The 16,269-nt window shown below is 43.1% G+C and overlaps 1 protein-coding gene across 1 annotated transcript in view; it reads right to left on the bottom strand.

Moving 5' to 3' along the window:
* Window positions 1-15,583, bottom strand: part of dhrs11a (dehydrogenase/reductase 11a) — an 80,044-nt gene extending 64,461 nt beyond the window's left edge. Inside the window, exon 1 of the mRNA XM_059655201.1 lies at window positions 15,319-15,583. Coding sequence (XP_059511184.1) covers window positions 15,319-15,450 — 132 coding nt within the window. The 5' untranslated portion in view covers window positions 15,451-15,583. The remainder of the gene's footprint in view (window positions 1-15,318) is intronic.
* Between the last annotated feature and the right edge of the window lie 686 nt (window positions 15,584-16,269).

The raw sequence follows: 16,269 nt of genomic DNA, 5'->3' as shown, positions 1-16,269 counted from the left end.
AAAGAGAACTTTTTCTAGCAGCCAATGTGATTTAAGTGTTTCAGCTTGACACTGAAAACAAAAAGCACACTTGCTATTTCGCAGCATAGCCAAACTTTAAAAAAACCCTAAACCTGTGCTTGATAATAAAATGGGAGGCTGGATGAACACAGCAGGCCCAGCTGCATCTCAGGAGCACAAAAGCTGATGTTTCGGGCCTAGACCCTTCATCAGAGAGGGGGATGGGGTGAGAGTTCTGGAATAAATAGGGAGAGAGGGGGAGGCGGACCGAAGATGGAGAGAAAAGAAGATAGGTGGAGAGGAGAGTATAGGTAGGGAGGTAGGGAGGGGATAGGTCAGTCCAGGGAAGACGGACAGATCAAGGAGGTGGGATGAGGTTAGTAGGTAGGAGACGGAGGTGCGGCTTGGGGTGGGAGGAAGGGATGGGTGAGAGGAAGAACAGGTTAGGGAAGCAGAGACAGGTTGGACTGGTTTTGGGATGCAGTGGAGGGAGGGGAAGAGCTGGGCTGGTTGTGTGGTGCAGTGGGGGGGAGGGGGAAGAGCTGGGCTGGTTGTGTGGTGCAGTGGGGGGAGGGGATGAACTGGGCTGGTTTTGGGATGTGGTAGGGGAAGGGGAATGATACCATGTGGACTTCGCCAGCTTCAAAACCGCCCCTTCCCCTACCACATCCCAAAACCAGCCCAGCTCTTCCCCTCCCCCCACTGCATCCCAAAACCAGTCCAACCTGTCTCTGCTTCCCTAACCTGTTCTTCCTCTCACCCATCCCTTCCTCCCACCCCAAGCCGCACCTACCTACTAACCTCATCCCACCTCCTTGACCTGTCCGTCTTCCCTGGACTGACCTATCCCGTCCCCACCTATACTCTCCTCTCCACCTATCTTCTTTTCTCTCCATCTTTGGTCCGCCTCCCCCTCTCTCCCTATTTATTCCAGAACTCTCAACCCATCCCCCTCTCTGAAGAAGGGTCTAGGCCCGAAACATCAGCTTTTGTGCTCCTGAGATGCTGCTGGGCCTGCTGTGTTCATCCAGCCTCACATTTTATTATCTTGGATTCTCCAGCATCTGCAGTTCGCATTATCACTGATACAACCTTAACCTGTGCTATCCCATTTTCCAGAAACACGTTATTTCTTTTAAAAAAAATCAGACTCTTTGCCAACCTTTGCTCACTTCAAATTCACTTGAAGAGCCAAATCAAGAATGCCTATGGAAGCTCAGCCAACAATATTGCTGTCATTATCTCTAGATACTGACCGGAAGATTAAAGTGCAGAAATCACATAAAAGACAATTACTTTTCACAGGCAAAGTGATTATTCATGAACCAATTTCAACAAAACTTAAAAAGGATACAGACAGATGTATACGGAATGCTTCCATTCAACATTCCGTGTGCAGCACCTATTCTTTATTCCAGAATAAATAATAACCAAAGTCTCTAAACTAGGGTTGCTATGAAAGGAAAGATTGTTATTGGGATTTGGCATCAACCCTATGTTCACCTCTACCTATTTTGGCAATATTTTTGTTCTGAATTCAAAGAAAAATTACACAAGAATTCTACTAAAAATATTTAAAATACTACAAAAAAATTGAGGAATTAAACAAATGTCACAACTTGATTAAGATAACTATTTTACCCATCTAGGCCCATTAACTTCAATTTTTAATGCCTGAAATGATTTTAAATAAAACAGTCCTTTCATTTTATATTTCACAATGGCAGTATGACCGTTGTAGCTCTAATTCTGTCTTTGAATGGCTTAATTGTGGTTCTTGAAGAGCTGTGCTTCTCTCAAAATTGCAGACTGAATATCCTCATGTACATGCACTAATGCCTCTGGTGTAAACAGCCTTGGTCAGACCTTCTCTGGAATACTGCATGCAGTTTGGGAAAGATGGATAAATTGGCCTTAGTTAGGGGGCTCATTATTCATTTGACTTGGCAATATTAAAGCCTGAAGAGGGTCAACTTATTGATAGAGTTGTTTAAACTTGGCTTTTACTTCCTTGAGTTTAGATGGTTGAGGCGCGTTCAAGGTCTTTAAAATGATACTGCTACTCAGTCAGATAGATGTAATGAAGCAATTTCCTTTGAGCAAGAGTGCAATTCTAAAATTAGTGTTTGCCACTTAGCAGTAAAATCAAAAATTGTTTTCAGAGGAAAGAGAAACAGAGTTAACATTTCAAGTTCAATATTATTCTACTTCAGAGCTAAATTGTTCCAATATTCTGTCTACCAAAAACAGCCAAAAAAAATTTTATGTGACTTATCTAATTTAAGTAAATGCTGAAATATTCAACATGCAGCGTATTATAATGACATTGTAATTCATCCTTCCTCTCAAAAGGGACAATTTCACCATCATCGAGCTACTACATAAGAGAAACCATCCATTTCAACCAGAAAATCCACTTTTAACAAAATGGTCACACCGTTCAGATTCTTTATGAGATCTGGTGACACCATGGTGGCAAAGATCAGCTTTGATGGACAAGGAAACAATGTACTTAGAAATATTGCTTTCCATGAGGTTACATTCTGGAAGCATTTGTTTCTGAAGCAAAAACGTAGAATTTTAGGAAGTAAATTGTGGCACTGAATATGTATATTGAATTAGTTACTGTAGCCTGCCAATACCGCATAGCCAAAGGTTGCATTGCCTGTTTTATCACTATTAAATTAAACTAAGCAACTTGAACCTTTGGACTTTCAAATGCCTTTGTTCACTACTAAAACGTAACTTGGTGCAATAAAGAGAGTTACATTCAGGCACACAGGATATGGAGTATGGTAGGGACGGGAGGGGTGGGAAGGTTGTAGTTTCCTGCTCGTCATTTCAATAGATAGCATTTCATATCAGCTTGACAGGTCAACCCATCCAAAAAAATATTTCCTTTAAATAGTCCCAACATTTTTGAAAATGAAAGCAGCATAAAAATACAACTGTCTAACCTTAGCTAAGGGAGACAATGATCACCTAGCTTTAGTACCCTAGTCTCAAAAGGAGTGAGCTGCAGACTTTGCATCCGTCCTAAAATATCATTGCTAATGAAAGCTATTTCAATACGTTTTTGTATTCTTACTTTTCGGATCAAAAGTAAATGGAGTTAGAATACAAGGGTCTAAGCTAATGCGTCTGCAATTTCAATATTTGAAGATAACCATTTTTTCGGGTAGACTTCCACAATATAACTGGGGTGCCAAATTGCCAGACACACCTGAATTAGGAAAATTTCATACAACAGATCCACAACCACAATCTCTTCGATAAAAGCGGTCAATACATATTTTGCTTCACTTCACATAGGATCCATGCAGCTAGCAGACTGAAAAAGGGACAGGCTGGGGGTGAAATCCTTGCATGCAACACAATGTTCAACATGGTTCACCTATATTCTTTCCGGTAACTATTCTTTTACATTATAATCAGTATCTTAATAGTCACTCGTGACAAAGCATTCAATACGCAAAAACATTCTGTGGAAAAGTTATTTAAATTTCCCTTTCTATTTATACAAACTCAATCTCAAAACACAATATCTACCATTAGCCTACAAGACTTGCACCATATCAAGATTTGTCAATTTTAAAAATCTCTATCTGTTCTCCTAACATTCTCTTCCAATTTATAGTCCAATCATGCTTTAGGCATGATACAATTTTAGAGAATCTTCAAATATCTGATTTTATGTTCATGTTTATTTTGAAGGGTCAAGGCTTCCCAAAAATATGCATTTAATATTATCATCTACTGTGGCAAGACTGAAAAGTCTAGTCACATTAGAAAGGATGTCCATTAAGTAGATACAAAACAACATTAAATGAATACGCTAACTTAGTTTTCTTTGAAATGTTGGCATATGAATGTGAGTCTTGAACTGCAGCCTGGCCAGGGCAGGCCTCGCCACTCCTAGCCACCAGAAAGATGGTTCCTTACAGACAGGAATTCAAAAAATTCTGCACTTTCCACATGTTTTTAATAGTGTCAATTTAGAAGATATGATGTCACCTAGAAAGAAATGGTCTGTCTTCATGATCAAGGATTATCACGATTACCACATGGCCACTTTTCACCCTGCCAGCCATGAGTTGTAATTTAAGGAGATGGATAATTTCATGATTTCCTTCAGTCAAAAATCAGAGCTTTTTTCCAATTCTAATCAGTTTATCACATCCAAACAATAGCTATAATGTCCCAATGCTCCAATTTCAAACGCTAGTGGTATACTGGCACATCCTAACTTTTTCAACATTCAGTTTTTTGCCAAAGGGACATTAAATGTAAGCATAAAAGTGGCGTACTTCCAGTGAGACATTCTTAGTAGACATTGTGCCAAATCCCTAAAAACAAAAACAGCAAGTGTTTGACAACCAAACATAATATTTGAGGATTCACTAAAAATGCAACAGTGCAAGTGCCAAATGAAAAGATAAATTTAATCTATTTTAAAACTGCCAACTTTAAGCAGATACCCAAGGCATATGCAGAGGTTGGAAGATGTTAACAATTAGTGCAGTTATGCCGATCAGTATTCTAAAGACAGAATCAATGGAATTCCTGTGTCAGAAATTCGAACATTGAATTCCTATTTGAGTTCAGATTATTCAAAAGTGTCAGGCACTACAGTAAACGCACAAGTGCATGAAAGAACGAAAGAAACTGATACAGGTAATGTCACAGAGAAAACTGAGCAATAAAATAGATTTGTATAGCTGTTGAGCAGATTTATCTATAAACTGTAAACGTATGTCACCTTTTAATATCCTGCAAAAGGACTGAAGTGTGCAATCACATACTAATCCATTTAACTATACACACTAAAAGAAACTTACAACAAAATCTCAATTAGACAGTCTCAATCATGCACCAAAGTCAATATTCCTACATCACCTCAATTTGCAGAATATATTGAAAAAGACATTTTGAGAACTGATTTTCTCAATTCCGAAGTAGGGCCCAGACCCAAAATGTCAGCTTTCCTGCTTGTCTGATGCTGCTTGGCCTGCAGTGTTCATCCAGCTCTACACTTTATTATCTCACACTTTCAGAACTACTGGCTAAATGAAATTGTCTCTAGTATTAGATCAGATACATACTCCATTCACTGACTGGAGTAACATGTTGAAATATGCAGATTCAGCTTTTATTTTAAAGTTAACAGTCCTCTGTGGAAGTTTCAAGAAGCATGCCATAGGTAAGCAACACCTTTATCATTCACTTCTGTAGCAGGATACTTATGACTAGAAATAGTCATGCCTTGCTGGCCATCCAGTCTTTTTGGAAGTTCCAGCAGATCCAGGTATTGAGGTCATGGAAGCAGGAACAGAAGCAGGCCAACTGACCTAGCAAACATTCGATAAGATTGCGGCAGATCAGATTGGGGCTTTAACTCCACTGTCCTGAATGTCCTTCATATCATCACACTGCAATCAAAATCTGTCGAATTCAGCCTTGAATATGTACATTTGCCAGTGTTCACTACTCTGTGGAGAAGAATTCCATATACTAATGATTGCATCTTAAATAGAAGAGCCTTATTTTTAAAACTGTGGCCCCTAGTTCGATTCTCTCTAGACGACATTACCTCATTACCAAACACCCACAACCTTTCAATAAGACTCTCATTAGAATTTAAAACAGGTCAGTACAGAACCACAATCAAACTTTGCAGCTAAGGAAAAAAGGCCTTCTGCCAGAAGTTAGCTAGCAAACTTGCACTGAACTGGCTCCAAAGAATGCATATCCTCCTTTTTGTAAGGAGACCAAACTTCACACTGTACATCAATGGTCTCACCAATGCCCAGATAGAGGAATGCATCCCTCCTTTTATACTCCATCCTCCTTGCTATAAAAAGGCCACTATTAAATTTTTGCTCCTTGTTAACTGTTAAACTTGCACGCTACGTTTGGGATTCATGTGCATGGACACTCAGCTCCCTCTGTACAACAGCTGTTCACGAAAACGATTTTCATATTTTCTGCACATTATCTACCATCTGCCAATTATTCCCCCTATCTGTATCTCTTTGTAGTCTCTGCATCTTCTTTAACTTGCTTTCTTACCCATTTTTGCATCAGCAACAAGCCAAGGGTCACAAATTCTCAGTTAAGAATGGAGATCGAGAAGGACTCTCCTTTTTGGTAATCTCAGCCAGTGTGGAAATGTCCCACGCTTTGGTGTCACTATCACCATCCAGCCAACTAAGCTAACCAACCCTCTACAATCTAATCATATAAAATTCTCAGTTTAGTAAGTAACTGTGTTTCCAACAGGACTTTCAAACTTCTGACAATTAATGTTTCATACATTAGGAATACAGGAGCTAGAACAGGTCATTCAGTCCCTTGAACCTGCACAGCCATCCTAGATCATACACCTCAATGCCATTTCACCACAATAGCCCTCATTGTTATTAGTATCTAGAAATGTATCAATCACTGTCATGAACATGCTCAATATGACTAAGCTTCCCACATAAAACATGTTTACGTTTGGCTGAATCAATATTTGTTTTAAATTACAATACAACACTGGAAAACATTTTACATTGGATAAGGAATTTTATGGCAAAGCAGAATAATGCTGTTTTGATAAACTAGAATATTGTGACAGTCATATATATGGAGATGATTTTTGTGGAAAGTTATAAACTTAGTTTGTTTACTTCATTCTCCATAAGATTTTCGCTCCCAAAAGGTACTTGTTGCCTTTAAGTAGCATATGAACACGGTCATCTTTCACATGAAAACCCACAGTGAATGTTAGGCAGACATGGACAAATCTTAGGAACAGAATTAAGCCCACAGAGCCTGCTCCATTATTCAATAAGATCATAGCTGATCTGATTATAGTCTCGACATCACTTTGCTATTTGACCCCCATAATCTGAAACTCCCATCCAGCGAAAGTGTAACTAACTCTGCCTTGAATAAATGTAATGACCAATCTCAACTTCTAGGGAAAGAATTCCACATTCTTATAATCCTCCAAGCAAAACATGCTCCTCAGCTGATTTAAAAGCAAAACCTCATTCTCAAACCCTATTCCAGAGTTCAACCATCTCCTACAAGAGGAAACATTCTCCTGGTACCCACTCTATCAAGTCCCTCTAATATCGTATATAGTTCAATACAATTGCCTCATTTTTCTAAACGTCAGTGGATTATAGGCCCAGCCTGTTCAACATTTCTTCACAAGAAAGTCCTTCATCCCACACATGAGCCAAGTGAACCTTCTCTGAGCTGCATCCAAAACAATCATATCTTTATTCATAAAAGAGATCAAACAATACATGGTGCAAAAGTGGTCTCAACAATACCCAGTTTGGTTGCAGTAAAACTTTCTTATTCTTATATTTTGCTCACACTTTGCAACACTACACTGAATCTACCAAACTTTTGCTTCTTTACTTAACCAGTCTACTCCCCTTTGAAGACCAACTCTTGACAAAGTATTTCTCTCTACCTCTATCAAAGTTAGCTTCCATGTATTTGCTTCATTCATCGTATTGATGTGGATTGTAAATATTTTGATCATTTATCTCTATGGCACTCAACTAGTTACAGCTTATCAATCGAAAAAAGATCCATTTATCCCTCGTCTCTGCTTGTTAGCTAATTAATACTTTAGTCATGCTAATGTTACTTCGTAAACCCTGTGCCCTTAGCAGTTAACTTCAATGTGGCAACTATGCAGCTTTTGAAAATCCAAATGAACCATAGCTATTGATTCCCCTCTAGCCAACATTACTTCTTCAAAGTATTTAACCACCATCTCCTTTTCACAAAGCCATGTTGACCCTGCATAATCATTGTATGATTTTTTTTAAGCTTCCTTCTACAAGATCCTTACTAATGGATTCTAATACTTACAACAGTTAAGAGGATTATAATTTTCTGTTTTTGCCTTTTCTTAAAAGAAAATATGACATTATTTGCCAATTTGCAGGGTCCTTCCAGGATCTAAGTAATTCTGGAAGATTAGGACAAATGCATCTAACTCGGCAACAACTTCTTTTAAGATCTAAGCAACAGGCAACTTCATCTTGGGATCTTGTCAGAATGTCAGCCTACGCTTTCCCAGCACCTTTTCCCTACTGTTGGCGAGTGGCTCAAATTCTTCCTTCATGCTTACTTCTCGGCTTTCATGCATCTTCAGAAAGTTTTCTAAAGTCCTAGCAAAGACAGACAAAAAAAAGCTGTTCAACATCTCCACTATTTTATAATTTTCAATTGTCAATAGGCTAAATACTCTCTAGTGGATCAACATTAGCTTTAGTTACTCTTTTCCAATTTAAGTGTTCACAGAAATTTTTACTGCTTTAAAATTATCAGATACTTTTCACTCATTCCAATTTATCATCTCTCTTTTAGATGGAGATCATTTACTGTTTCTTAAAATTTGATGAATTTTCTGGCTCACACCAAACTTTGCAGATTCAACAGCACTTCTTTCTTTCAGTTTGATACTCTCCACTAGTTTGTTATCCAGCTATGGGACGATATCTCCTTTTCAAAAATCTTTCATTCTCAGAGATAAATCATTGCTGAAAGTTATTTAATATCTCCTTAAAAGTCTGCCACTGCATCGCTACAGTACACATTTCAACCTAGTTTCCCTAGTTGATTTTAATAATCTCAGTCTCCATATCCTTTCAATTACTCTTATTTAGGTTTAACACATTGGTCACTTATACTTTTCCTCCTTCAAACTGAAGATGAAATCTATCATGTAATAACTGCCAATATCCAACAGTTCCTTTGCCAAGAGGTTATTGATTATTCCTGTTTCATTATTTGTTATACATAGCTTCCCGGTTGGTTCTAGAATGTAGTGGTCCAAGAATTTAACCCAAATACAATGAATTAATTTTCAGGATTACTTTTGTCGATCTCAATCCCTGTCCTAGCTGCTTTCAGTTCTGGCAGAGGGTCACTTGACAAAATATCAACTGTTTTTCTCTCTACAGAAGCTGCTTGGCTGCCAAATTTCTCCCTCACTTTCTGGTTTTATTTAAGATTTCCAGCATCTGCAGTGAGTCCGACATTAGTGGTAGGTAAATTGGAGGATAATTCTAAAAGATGGATTTATACCCATTTGGAGAAGCAAGGAATTATTGGGGATAGTCAGTATGGTTTTGCGCAAGGGAAACTCAAACTCAAATGACATTTTTTGAGAAACTGACCAAAAAGACTGATGAGGCTAGAGCGGTAAACGTTGTTTACATGGACTTTGGTAAACCCTTTGACAAGGTTCCACATGGTTGACTGATTAGTAAAGCTAGATTACATGGAATTCAGTGTCAGCTTGCTAATTGGACACAAAACTGGCTCAACAGCAGGAGACAGTGGTGGCAGAGGTTTGTTTATTGGACTGGAGGTCTGTTACAAGCAGCATTACACTGGGATTGGTGCTGGGTCCACTTTGTTTGTCATTAAATGTAAAATTATCTAGATAAGAATATAGAAGGGATGGTTAGCAAGTCTGCAGATGACATTAAAAATTGTGGTATTGCAGATAGTGAAGAAGATTATCTAAGATTACAAAGAATTTGATCAACTGGGTCAATGGGCTCAGGATTGACAGATGGAATTTAATTCAGATAAATGCAAGGTATTACATTTTGGTAAAACAAAGGCAAGACTTATATAATTATTGGTAGACCCCTGGGTAGTGTTGTCGAACAGAGGCCCATGGGTTCAATTACATAATTCTTTGAAGTTTGTCTCACATGTAGACAGGGTGGTTGAGAAGGCATTTAGCACGCTTGCCTTCATTGCTCAGACCTTTACGAACAGAATTTGGGATGTTATGTTGAGGTGGTACAGGACATTGATGAGGCCTCTTCTAGAGTGTTGTGTCCCATTCTGGTCACCCTGTTTTAGGAAGGATATTAAGCTGGAGAGGACAAATGATTTACCAGGAAGTTGCCAGGGATGGAGGTCATGAGTTATAATGGAGAGGCTGGGCCTTTTTCCACTGGAGCACAGGAGGTTGAGAGGCGATCTTATAGAACAGTTGAGGGATTTCAAGACTAGGGCGCATATTTTTAAGGTGAGAGGAGAATGATTAAAAAAGACATGAGGGGCAGCTTCTTGTTTTTACACAGAGGTTCATGGGGGGAATGAGCTTCCAGAGGAAGTGGTAGATGCAGGTACAGTTAAAACATTTAAAACACATTTGAATAAGAACATGAATTAGAAATGTTTAGAGGGATATGGGCCATGCGCAGACAGGTGGGACTAGTTTAGTTTGGGATTATCATCAGCATGAACTGGTTGGACTGAAGGGTCTGTGTCCATGCTGTATGACTCAGTAACAGATTTCAGTGTTAAAGGCAGTATATTGGCATGGAAAGAGACATGGCTCATGGGCAGGAAACAGTGAGTGGAGATAAGGGATTCTTTTTCAGGTTGGAACCCGTGGCCACCGAGGTTTTCATAAGACTTGAGGTATGAATTTGATAAGATTTTAATTGCATGTTGCATCTGGAATGGCTGCCCTACTACAGCATGAACACACCTAAGGACCAGCAGAGGAAATATCACAATCTTGGGAGGATTATCTAGGCAGTACTTGGTTCCATCATCCTTACCACGTCAACTTGCAGAAACATGCTACTTTTTGCATCCAATCCCTATCTGTTCATGGAGTGTAGTGTTGAGCAGAGTCTGGGCACCACCCACTGCCAGAACACCAAGAATGGTACATTTCTGACTATACATACTCTTGAAATATTAAATTGGGCAATACTTCTCAAACGCGTTCCATGCAGGAGCACCTGAACTTAACTAGTGTATATGCAAGACTTGTCCTACTCAGCTACTTACTCCATGGTGGAATTCATTTTTTTGCCTCAGACTTCCATCTCTTTCTCTGAAACTCAATCCAATATAAAAACAGTGAAGCAAACGACAAGACCAATTCTAAGCACTAGCTTACTGCAATTGTGGATTAAAATATCAATGTGTATCTCTGATAATGGGAACTGCAGATGCTGGAGAATTCCAAGATAATAAAATGTGAGGCTGGATGAACACAGCAGGCCAAGCAGCATCTCAGGAGCACAAAAGCTGACGTTTCGGGCCTAGACCCTTCATCAGAGAGGGGGATGGGGAGAGGGAACTGGAATAAATAGGGAGAGAGGGGGAGGCGGACCGAAGATGGAGAGTAAAGAAGATAGGTGGAGAGAGAATAGGTGGGGAGGTAGGGAGGGGATAGGTCAGTCCAGGGAAGACGGACAGGTCAAGGAGGTGGGATGAGGTTAGTAGGTAGGTGGGGGTGCGGCTTGGGGTGGGAGGAAGGGATGGGTGAGAGGAAGAACCGGTTAGGGAGGAAGAGACAGGTTGGACTGGTTTTGGGATGCAGTGGGAGGGGGGGGGAGCGAGGAGAGAGAGAAGAGCTGGGCTGGTTGTGTGGTGCAGTAGGGGGAGGGGAATGAACTGGGCTGGTTTAGGGATGCAGTAGGGGAAGGGGAGATTTTGAAACTGGCGAAGTCCACATTGATACCATTAGGCTGCAGGGTTCCCAGGCGGAATATGAGTTGCTGTTCCTGCAACCTTCGGGTGGCATCATTGTGGCAGTGCAGGAGGCCCATGATGGACATGTCATGTAGAGAATGGGAGGGGGAGTGGAAATGGTTTGCGACTGGGAGGTGCAGTTGTTTGTTGCGAACTGAGCGGAGGTGTTCTTCAAAGCGGTCTCCAAGCCTCCGCTTGGTTTCCCCAATGTAGAGGAAGCCGCACCGGGTACAATGGATGCAGTATACCACATTGGCAGATGTGCAGGTGAACCTCTGCTTAATGTGGAATGTCATCTTGGGGCCTGGGATAGGGGTGAGGAAGGTGGTGTGGGGGCAAGTGTAGCATTTCCTGCGGTTGCAGGGGAAGATGCCAGGTGGGGTGGGGTTGGAGGGCAGTGTGGAGCGAACAAGGGAGTCACGGAGAGAGTGGTCTCTCCGGAAAGCAGACAGGGGTGGGGATGGAAAAATGTCTCCCTATACACCTGCATTCCGCATGCAGATGGCCTCAAGGCCCTCCGCTTCTTCCTGTCCCACAGGCCTGACCAGTCCCCCTCCACCGACACTCTCATCCGCCTAGCTGAACTCGTCCTCACCCTCAACAACTTCTCTTTTGACTCCTCCCAATTCCTACAGACTAAGGGGGTCCGCATGGGCCCCAGCTATGCCTGCTTCTTTGTAGGTTACGTGGAACGGTTCCTCTTCCGCACCTACACAGGCCCCAAACCCCACCTCTTCCTCCGGTACATTGATGACTGTATCGGCGCCGCCTCTTGCTCCCCAGGGGAGCTCGAACAGTTCATCCACTTCACCAACACCTTCCACCCCAACCTTCAGTTCACCTGGACCATCTCCAGCACATCCCTCACCTTCCTGGACCTCTCAGTCTCCATCTCAGGCAACCAGCTTGTAACTGATGTCCATTTCAAGCCCACCGACTCCCACAGCTACCTAGAATACACCTCCTCCCACCCACCCTCCTGCAAAAATTCCATCCCCTATTCCCAATTCCTCCGCCTCCGCCGCATCTGCTCCCACGATAAGACATTCCACTCCCGCACATCCCAGATGTCCAAGTTCTTTAAGGACCGCAACTTCCCCCCCCAACAGTGATCGAGAACGCCCTTGACCGCGTCTCCCGTATTTCCCGCAACACATCCCTCACACCCCGCCCCCGCCACAACCGCCCTAAGAGGATCCCCCTCATTCTCACACACCACCCTACCAACCTCCGGATACAACGCATCATCCTCCGACACTTCCGCCATTTACAATCCGACCCCACCACCCAAGACATTTTTCCATCCCCACCCCTGTCTGCTTTCCGGAGATACCACTCTCTCTGTGACTCCCTTGTTCGCTCCACACTGCCCTCCAACCCCACCACACCCGGCACCTTCCCCTGCAACCGCAGGAAATGCTACACTTGTCCCCACACCTCCTCCCTCACCCCTATCCCAGGCCCCAAGATGACACTCCACATTAAGCAGAGGTTCACCTGCACATCTGCCAATGTGGTATACTGCATCCATTGTACCCGGTGCGGCTTCCTCTACATTGGGGAAACCAAGCGGAGGCTTGGAGATCGCTTTGCAGAACACCTCCGCTCAGTTCGCAACAAACAACTGCACCTCCCAGTCGCAAACCATTTCCACTCCCCCTCCCATTCTCTACATGACATGTCCATCATGGGCCTCCTGCACTGCCACAATGATGCCACCCGAAGGTTGCAGGAACAGCAACTCATATTCCGCCTGGGAACCCTGCAGCCATATGGTATCAATGTGGACTTCACCAGTTTCAAAATCTCCCCTTCCCCTACTGCATCCCTAAACCAGCCCAGTTCGTCCCCTCCCCCCACCGCACCACACAACCAGCCCAGCTCTTCCCCCCCCACCCACTGCATCCCAAGACCAGTCCAACCTGTCTCTGCCTCCCTAACCGGTTCTTCCTCTCACCCATCCCTTCCTCCCACCCCAAGCCGCACCCCCATCTACCTACTAACCTCATCCCACCTCCTTGACCTGTCCGTCTTCCCTGGACTGACCTATCCCCTCCCTACCTCCCCACCTATACTCCCTCCACCTATCTTCTTTACTCTCCATCTTCGGTCCGCCTCCCCCTCTCTCCCTATTTATTCCAGTTCCCTCTCTCCAACCCCCTCTCTGATGAAGGGTCTAGGCCCGAAACGTCAGCTTTTGTGCTCCTGAGATGCTGCTTGGCCTGCTGTGTTCATCCAGCCTCACATTTTATTATCTATTAATGTGTATCTCTGATTGTGTTTAGCAGAAAACCAACAGGCAAAGAATAGAGCAGCAAAATACAACAATCTTTGGCCTCTAAATTTTAGAGTTGCGGAAGCTTCAAATTTAAAAAGTTGTCTTCCCGTATCCTGTTCCAGCTTTTATTGTTAGGAAATATTTAACTTTTAATTTAAACAGCATTAAACAGAAAACACTGTAGCAAGACACTGCTTCCTCACCTAATGTAAACTGCACTTAGTATGAAAATCAAGACAAACCGAAAAGCAGGAGGCACTTGAACAAACTCACGCTGGAATGCTTCTGAGCACCCACCTGCAGATTCAGTTTTGCAAGGGACCGGGGAAAAGGGTAACCTCATATTGAGATTAGCCATTGGACGAACTGGGAAAATAATTTACGAAAAGGAGAATACAGCAATTAAAAATAAACTTATTACAAAAGCAGTGATCAATGCCCACTTCGTGTTGCAACTCGTGCATTAACAAGTCAGCTGGAGACAACCAGTTACAAAACAAAATTAAAAATGCAAAGAGATATGTCGCAATTGTCTACAACCGTTGACTGTTATTTGTAGCTTCGGAGTACGTTTTAACCGACTACACATTATTAACGATAACTGCAGCAGAATAAGCTACTGCTTTCAAGGGCAAACTAAAAGCTTTTCTGAAAACGGACAGCTGGGTTACATAAATCTTGCCAAGCAGAAATACCACCCAGTACAAACTAAATATATTGCATTTCTACGGTGCTTACAGTAGGTGGTAACGTTTCAAAGGTGTCTCACACAGTGAATACTTCCAGACTGCACGGTCAGTTATTGAATAGGCAAAATCCAAACTGATGAAGGTAACACCTGAAGCCAAGAGGTTTCAAGGTACTATGAAGGAGGGCTGACGGAAAGGTTAATCGAGAAAAGTATGAAAGCCACAGATTCAAGAAAAGCAGTCAAACTTCCAGTTTATTTCGGGGGGCGGGGGAGAAAGAGAGAAAACACACCAGGATTTGCCTCTCCTACAAATCTAGCCCACCACAAAACAGTACAGTTTTAAACAAAAGCAAGGTTGGTGACCGACTGCCTTAAGCCTGACGAGAGATACAGTCGGCGACGGTAAAAAGGGTCCGGGGAGAATACCGGCTGTAAGTTTTCTGTTTTAGTTTCGTTGAGGGATTCGGAAGGTTCGTGGAGATAAACAGCTGCTTTTTTTGTATCCCCGAGGAGAAAGCGGTGGGGGCTGGCAAAAACCCGAGTTTTCCGCTGCGCGCAAGGGGGCAATTTTCTTTTCAGCCAAGATGGTTGCAAAGTGACATTTATCTGGATAACAGACGATGGTGTCGAGCTGCGGCTCAATGTTGTCTTTTAATTTTGAAAGAAGAAGGCGGAGGGGAGGGAAGGGCAGGTTAAGAGGAGGCTCAGCACCCAGGGCCTGCCTAGTGTGTGTGTGTGTGTGTGTGTGTGTGTCTCCGTACTCCACCAGCCCCCTTCACACCCACACACAGATTGATCCCAACCCCATCTCCCCGATTCCTACCTCGATTTTGTCCACACTCCGGGCACAGCCCACCACCGTCATGCCGTGCTGAACCAGAGTCCGGGCGATGGCCGCACCGATCCCCACCGACGCCCCGGTTACCAGAGCCACGCGTCCCTTCCAGCGCTCCATGTCGGGGAGGGGCGACAGGGAACCGAGGAGGCTTCACACCGAACAGACACCGGAGAAGTGACCGGTACAACCAAGGAGACGCTTCCTCCTCCTTCACTCTCACTCACTCACTTTTTCCCTCAAGTTGGGAGGAGTGAGGGGGGGGGGGGCGGGAGTGGTTAGGTGGTGGGGAAGGACAACTTCCAAGCCCGGCCCCCCCGGAGCCCGCCGCCGTGCACACCGGGATCTGTAGTTCGCTCCCTTCTGCTCATTGGCGACAAACACGAAGACACCGGACTACAGCTCCCAGGACGAAACCACGGCGATTCAGCGCAAGCGCGTTGATCGCCTGCCCCGCCCCTTGGGATCAGGTGACTGCTGAACTGCGACAGGACTGTAGTCTGTGGTGGGATTTTGACAGGTCCTTTGCCTAAGTCCATGTTAATATGGCTCGGGAAAGAAAGTGCATTTGTTTTTCTAAAAGAAATGGAAATTTTGCGTAACATTGATCCATTTACAGAGTGATTGCATCTCAGTCCTGCATCAAATGCCTCAGTGTAAGAATGAAATGTGTTAACAAGTTGTCATAAGCCATTTGAATTAGGATCAGAAGTAGGCCATTCGCCCTTCAGTCAGGTTGATCTGTTTTTGTTTCGAATTTCACATTCCCATCAATCCCCAATAACCTTTGATTGCCATGTCTAACATGAATCTGCCCCTGTTTTAAAAATAAGGAATAAAAACAGAAGTTGCTGGAAAGGCTCAGCAGGTCTGGCAGCATCTGTGAAGCAAAATCAGAGTTAAATTTTCGGGTCCAGTGACCCTTCCTCAGAACTTTCG

Source organism: Stegostoma tigrinum, chromosome 27, assembly GCF_030684315.1.
Source record: "Stegostoma tigrinum isolate sSteTig4 chromosome 27, sSteTig4.hap1, whole genome shotgun sequence".
NCBI classification, from domain to species: Eukaryota; Metazoa; Chordata; class Chondrichthyes; order Orectolobiformes; family Stegostomatidae; genus Stegostoma; species Stegostoma tigrinum.
This window is presented reverse-complemented; position numbering and strand designations above follow the sequence as displayed.